Consider the following 7,575-nt stretch of genomic DNA (forward strand, 5'->3'; position numbering starts at 1 on the left):
AATTTGCCACAAAAAATGGGCCGGTCAAAAATAAATTCTAGTTAAGCTTTTTGGTACGCTACAAATTATTTTGGAACAATTTTTTAGGATTTTGGTAGAGGCTATTATAGGTACGTGGCAACAATGGGAAACCATGTTTTAATCTTTCACCGTATAGCGCGTACGCTTATGTAGGTTTGTGTCTTAGAGCACTTACATAATTTGTCCAAAGATGGCGCGCTTTTGTGCAAGAAAGTAAATATCCATATTTGGAGAGATTGTTGGATTGACAAAAAACTTTTTCTATTAATTATAAACAAATAGAGTAATATTTGTTAACAAAAATAGGCCTATGCACTGCGGCTGATCCATACGAATCGATTCATATCACTTTTATATGATTTTACGTATGCTAACTATGCGAAACCGCCGGTCAATTGTTTGTATGGAAATTTTGTTAGCGAATTAATATATAGATAGTGGGTAATATACTTCCTATGCAATACGGCCGCTATGATGCCGGTTGCCGTTTTGACCTAAAATCAAAAACGTTTTTGGGACGTTTTTTTGTTTCGTTTAATATACAACGTGAAATTTTCCGATTCAGTCAAGTTGCATTTAAATAATAACAAACCAATTTGAATAAGAGAATATATAATAAAATAAAATAAGAACTAAAATAATTTAGCATAAAAGGCAATATAAAAAATTTTATGTTATATTTTTGTAACTTTTTTTTTTGTTCAGTATACGACGTACTTTATCTAAAATAAGGATTAAATCAGCAAATGCAAAAACATTTTCGGGCAAATTTGCCATTAGTTGCTATAAATAAATAAGTTAGTTTCAACAAAAGTTAACTCATTAATTGCGATTTCATGTTTTTTTGAAAACAACTAAAATAAAAAACAAAGAATCTGTTAAATAAAGACTTATGTATTTACGTTTAAGTGATGTTTGACACAAAAAATGGGCCGGTCAAAAATTAATTCTATTTAAGACTTTTTGGTACGCTAAAAATAATTTGGAACAATTTTTTAGGATTTTGGTAGAGGCTATTATAGGTAAGTGGCAACAATGGGGAACCATATTTGAATGTAGGTGAAACATTTGTGCTTTCGAATTTAGCGAGTATACATAAAATTTGAAATTCACATTAGAAAACTTAGATAATTGTTCCCAAAGACGGTGCGCTTGTGCATAAAGGTTTAGGTCTTTGAAATTCGCATTAGAACACTTAGATACTTGTTCCCAAAGATGGCGCGCTTGTGCACGAAAATGACTTACGATATTTGTATGAATTGCTCGAATTTACAAAAAACTTTTTCTATTAATTATAAACAAATAGAGTAATATTTGTTACCAAAAATAGGCCTATGCACTGCGGTTGATCAAAACGAATCGATTCATATAAATTTTATATGATTTTACGTATGCTAACGGCCCTATTCTGTGCATTTGACAAATTGTCAATAAGTTGATAAATAATCAAGATTTTTATCAACTTGATAAATTTTGTTATTCTGTGCGTAAGTTGACAACTCTAAAAAGCTCTTATGCGTATGCTTTTCCCCACACAGTGGTGAACTAAGTATTGTAAACACAAAACAGCTGTTTAGCGCGAACAATTGTTAAATGGAGTCTGCAGAAACGTAAGTATTTTATTATTTTTCATTATATTTTAGTTATATTGTATTTCTTTTATAGAAAATCAAAGTGCGATCGTGCTACGCGCGAACAGTTGGAGCACTACGTGTTTTTTTATAGTGCTAACCCTGAAATGGGGTCAGGAAAAAATAACCCTAGGTCACCGCAACAAATGCGCTCTCTATGGGCTCAACTGGCAGAGGAGCTAAACGCCTTAAGAGGACCAACACGTTCTGCAGAAAAATGGAAGGAAGTAAGTTGTAGTGCAAAATTAGTGGTACCATTTACAAGACGGTTCAATGCTTAATATAGATCAAGAATTTTCGATGTTTGTATCAAAAGACGCGTCTTGACCGCAGAATCAATAATGCGAGAGCGGAAATTAAAAAATATATTTGTGTGAAGAGATATTTACAAGCATACATAAAAAGTATGGCTAATTTTAATTCGTTCAAAAGGTATTATCGAAAAACCGAAAAAAGACCCGCGGGTACCTCCGAAACCGTGGATAGAATCCATATTATTTTTGCGCATAACACCTTTCTGCGTTGGCGGCCTTCGGCCGCGCTTATACATAATAGTGATAGTCTAGTTGCGGGGTTGACTGCTAATACGCGTCAAAAAATATCGAGAAGTGTCAAAAGACGCGTATTAATCTCGAGAACAATAATCCGAAGGCGGAAAGGAAAAATTTTATCTCTGTCCGGAGATATTTACAGTTGAATTTGGCGATTTTCATGTGGTTGTTATTGTGTTGTACCCACAAAAAAAAATTAAAAATAGTGATAGTCAACTGTAAATATCTCCGGACAGAGATAAAATGTTTCTTTTCCGCCTTCGGATTATTGTTCTCGAGATTAATACGCGTCTTTTGACACTTCTCTCGATATTTTTGGACGCGTATTAGCAGTCGACCCCTCAACTAGACTTTTACCAAAGTATGGATTACACCCCGGTTTTAGACCGACCTTTTCTAATTTTTGGATTTTTTGGCAATAACTTATATGTATAATATATATGTATAATATTTTCAATTTCCACTTTCGGATTATTGATACTGGAGTCAAGGCGCGTCTTTTGGTACCAACATCATTTTTGATCAATAATAAGCATTGAACCGTCTTGTAAAATGTAACCAAATTAGTTAATGGCTTTGCGTATAATTTTTTTACATACAGACGCTTGGAGTATGGAAGAGCCAGTTACGTACACGTGCACGACGTATAAAAATGAGCCAAAGGGTTACTGGTGGTGGTCCACAATGCAAATCACTTAATGAGTTCGAAGATCGCGCTTTGGCTACTTTTGGCTTATTAGCGGTTGATGGGGCCGGTTTAGGAAGTAGTGGACTGAACTCGCCACCACAAGAACTACCAGCAAGAACATCGTCCATATTCCAGAGTCCGTCACCAGCTGAGAGTGATACACAATCTCCAAGCCGTATTCTTGCGATGAGTCCTTCGAATTCGCCAACGATTTTGCCGCAGCAAAACCATGCATCAGACTTATTTGTAGCAATGTGGAGCCCATCATCGCCGGAGACTAATGCTGAATCAGCAAGTTTCGAACCATCGATGCCTGGTATGACACCTCTTGAGCCAGAGACTGAAGTAAGTAATTCATATATATTAGGGTGGGGCAAAAATATGGTTTTCCTTTTCTTGGATTGGTTTATACATACATATATTTTCTCGAAATTGAACGCTCGACAATATTTGTTGTAGAGCGTTATACTTTCTGCAATTTTTGAGTAGAAATTTGTTGAATGATCTATCAGTAGTAAGATATCGACGTGCCATACGAAAACTAACACTCAAAATTCTGTACAAAAACTAACATTTTCGACTTGTGACTGACGAAAACTAGCAATTTTATTTTTTTGTCAGACGAAAACTAACACTTTTAGGTAGTTAGTTTTCTTCAGACATAAAATGAAATTATTAGTTTTGTCAGACACAAAATTTCTTTTGTTAGTTTTCGTATGGCACGTCGATATAATGATGTTCATAGAAGTAAAGGAAAAACTGCTATGGGATTTTTGTCCCGTTAATATTAAAAACTAATATTGGATCAGTATACATACTTCCTTTTCCGTATACCAATAAAATAACGAAAATAATTTTTTTGGCCTCCCTAATATATAAATATGTACATAGATCGGACACTTTTAAACTGAAATTTTTTCCTTCAAGAATGCTGGAGTTTTGAATGGAAGCTCAGTCCGTATGTCTCGCGCAGAACGAAGCAAACTTATAAGTACTCTAATGAGCAATATAAGCAAACGGAATAGTTTTGAAGAACGACGGGAAAGAAGAGAAGAGGAACAGCGTCAGGAGCATCGTGAAACGATCCAAGCTATCACAATATCACAACTTTAACGAGCTGCTTCACTGAACTAGTCAAAGTTTTAAAACCAAATTAAACTTAAGAATAGAGAAGTTTTACGGACTAGTAATTTTCTTTAATTATAATTGAACCAAAGACTGAATTCCTTATAAAAATATGCTAGTTAATATAATAATAGTCCGTAAAACTTCTCTATACACATGTTAAAGTCAGGGACTGCTAATAATATTTTATTTTATTATACAAATTGCTAGTAATAACTAGTTATTTATCGTTTATTTTATTTCAATTGGAAAACAAATTTCAATTGGAAAATAAAAGTTATGCATATATAACAAATACCCATATTTTAGTGCCTTTACAGTATTGTTTTACCAAGGACTTTTATTTTCCAATCAAAATTAAAAAATTGAAATCATAAAAAAATAGTATGGTAAAATAATGTAAAGTAAAATTAAATGAAATGAAATAAACAAGAAAAACTGTAATATGAAATAAAATAATAAAAATTGTAATCAAATAAGATAGTATAATGAAAAATGAAATAAAATAATAAAAATTGTAATCAAATAAGATAGAATAATGAAAAATGAAATAAAATAATTAAATTGTAATCAAATAAGATAGTATAATAAAAAATGAAATAAAATAAGAAAAATTGTAATCAAATAAGATAGAATAATGAAAAATGAAATAAAATAATTAAATTGTAATCAAATAAGATAGAATAATGAAAAATGAAATAAAATAATTAAATTGTAATCAAATAAGATAGTATAATAAAAAATGAAATAAAATAAGAAAAATTGTAATCAAATAAGATAGAATAATGAAAAATGAAATAAAATAATAAAAATTGTAATCAAATAAAATAATATAATGAAAAATGAAATAAAATAAGAAAAATTGTAAAAAATAAGATAAAATAAATGAGAATTATAACAAAATAAATTTAATATTTTAAAATAAATTAAATAATATATAAAAAACTCAAATACCATAAAATAAAATGAATTAAACGAAATAAAATAAAACATAATAAAAAGTTACTAAAGTCAAACTTTATATTCTAGGTTATTTCACTAAGCTACATATATAACTTTATTTTTATTTTTAAATTTTTAGTTTGCCTGTGAGAGCTATTGAAATTAATTATTTCTGTTGTTACATTTATGTAATTCTTTTCTTTTGTTTTTATAAATAAAATTTATTATAGAATACATACATATTTATGTACATATAAAAATCTTGTGTGTGTCTATATGATTAGGACTACGGATTGTGATAGGGGTAGATATATGAATGAAGATAGAAAAAGTTAAGATAAAAAAGTGAAGGACGATATGAGAAGGTAAAAGCGAACGATTCAAGGTTCGATTCGAGCTCAAGGCCAGAACAATAATTTTTTTCCAATGATAATTATTGTTATTTTTTAATTTTTCTAAATTTGAAAAATTGTATTTTGTTTTTGGAATAGTAAGTAGACAATTTTTCAGACAACCTGCCATAGCTGCGCAGATAGATCCATTTCGAAAGGTGCTAAGCCTTCATCATCAGTACGCTTTAGGCATGCTGTGCTAACCATTTAGCTATACAGCGGTGGTTTGTTTGACTGGCAAATTTGCTACTTCTATTCCTTTTTACCAGCTTTATTTATTCAGTGTTGCGCCATCTGGTGCAAATCACTGATAATGCTGGATTTTTGTTTATTGTCAATTACTTTGTTTGACATTATTGACAAAAACAATTGGTAAAAGCGAACAAAAAAGAAAAAAGGAGAGGTGAAGGGGCAAAATAATAAGGAGCTGAAATGATTAGGGATTGACCCCTTCCCCTTCGATAGATACACGCAAGTAAATTTTTTAAATATAAACGTCCTTTAATGAAGGGCTATGCACGCCCATAAGGTTTTGTTTGTGTGTTCTTTAGAGACGTCCAAATTTCTTCTACACTGGAGTAACATTTGCAAACCATGAACCTAAAGCTCTCGGTGATTGTATCCCTACTTTCAAAAATATAGAGTCGAAAAGGACATTTTTAGCTATGAGTAATATTATGCTTTTTATTTGGGAAATGAAATATTTACATGTGCAGTTTTTTAAAGAGTTGATATGTATCTAGACCGTGTTCTCTCTCCCTCGCGGGTGTACTGAGTAGAGTCATTTGGATCACTTTCGAATTCATGATCATCTTCAACGATATCTACGCCCTCTGCCATACCAGCTTTTGCCATGATGTTGTGCAATATGACGCAGCTCGTAATAATAACAGCAGCTGTTTCGTGAGAATAATGTAGCACTCGATGCTTAAGCAAGCACCTAAAACGCGACTTCACAACACCAAATCCTCTTTCTATACAATTTCTTCCAGATGCATGTATCTTATTAAACTTCCGTTCTTTCGTGGTACTTGGGTTTGCAACTGGTGTGAGAAGCCATGGTTCCAAAGGGTATCCTTGATCTCCAATGAGCCATGATTCCCTTTGGTTGGAAGTAGAACTGGCGTTATGCTTGCGTATCAAATACTCGCGTAGGTCAGACGTTGCCCATATGCCTGAGTCATGTGTCGCTCCTGGAAAGTTGGCATTTAGAAATGTAAAACGCAAGCGATGATCGCATACCTTAAAATAATTAAATTTAATAAATTGTAAATATTTTTAACAAAAGCAGAAAATACCGCTTCAACATTAATGCTGTAGTAGCCTTTTCGGTTTAGGTATTGGCTTAACGGACGCTCCATATTGTTTGAAGGCGGAGCAACAATGGCAATGTGGGTGCAATCAATTGCACCTATTGTACTTTTTATGCCGAATTTCCGGAAAAACCTTAAATAGTACAAAGATTTTCGTTATAGATTTATCTGAAAAATTTCATTAGCACGCATACCCTGTTTTAACAATATTCTCTTCTTCGACTGTGCGGGGAAACTCGATTTCACTGCCCTTAACTCTCACAATTAGGTTTGCCACAGATTTCAAACTTCTGGAAAAAGAAGCCTGGCTCATAGGCATAGTGTAATTGTTGCCCACGCATGTTTGGTACGATCCATTAGCAAAGAAGTTCAATACCGATAGAATACGGATCGTTATTGGCAAGGAGGTTTGTTGATCATCGTGCGGTTCCAAGTCATCAATAAGGCGACGGCACAAAGAACGGGTCAAACGGAAATGTTGAACGAACACATTTTCACTTAGGGCAAATGGATTGCTGGCATCTCTCAGGGATTTTAAGTACCTCGAGCGATCTCTATTTCCCTCATTTTCCTCATCTTCACACAATAACAGCAAAAGTAATAAGTCTTCTTCCATTTTAATTCAGACACAAACACGCAATAATGTAATTTTTAGCGCAAATTTGAATTGTCAAGAGGGTTTAAGATATTGACAACTTGTCAACCAAAGAGCTTTTTATATTTGACACAGAATAGAAAATACTTGATAAATAATCAAACTTGACAAATAAGCAAGATGGTGAATTTGTCAAGTGCACAGAATAGGCCTGTAAGTATGCGATACAGCCTGTTGTATGGTTGTATGGAAATTTTGCTAGCGTATTAATATATAGATAGTAATACAATTTCATATTAATTACACTTAACGCACTT

General features: G+C 32.6%; 2 protein-coding genes across 2 annotated transcripts; one reads left to right on the top strand and one right to left on the bottom strand.

Moving 5' to 3' along the window:
• Positions 1 to 1,443: 1,443 nt before the first annotated feature.
• Positions 1,444 to 4,521, top strand: LOC137246783 (uncharacterized). The gene is made up of 4 exons (XM_067777795.1): positions 1,444 to 1,631; positions 1,687 to 1,879; positions 2,805 to 3,236; positions 3,819 to 4,521. Exons 1-4 carry the CDS (start codon positions 1,615 to 1,617, stop codon positions 4,002 to 4,004), a joined length of 828 nt encoding a protein of 275 aa, XP_067633896.1. The 5' UTR covers positions 1,444 to 1,614; the 3' UTR covers positions 4,005 to 4,521.
• A 1,549-nt stretch (positions 4,522 to 6,070) lies between these two features.
• On the bottom strand, positions 6,071 to 7,279 carry LOC137246050 (putative nuclease HARBI1). Its single transcript, XM_067777158.1, has 3 exons — positions 6,858 to 7,279; positions 6,649 to 6,796; positions 6,071 to 6,592 (listed from the first exon to the last, which is right to left on the bottom strand). Exons 1-3 carry the CDS (start codon positions 7,277 to 7,279, stop codon positions 6,071 to 6,073), a joined length of 1,092 nt encoding a protein of 363 aa, XP_067633259.1.
• Between the last annotated feature and the right edge of the window lie 296 nt (positions 7,280 to 7,575).

Source organism: Eurosta solidaginis, chromosome 3 (genome assembly GCF_040869045.1).
Source record: "Eurosta solidaginis isolate ZX-2024a chromosome 3, ASM4086904v1, whole genome shotgun sequence".
Lineage (NCBI taxonomy): Eukaryota > Metazoa > Arthropoda > Insecta > Diptera > Tephritidae > Eurosta > Eurosta solidaginis.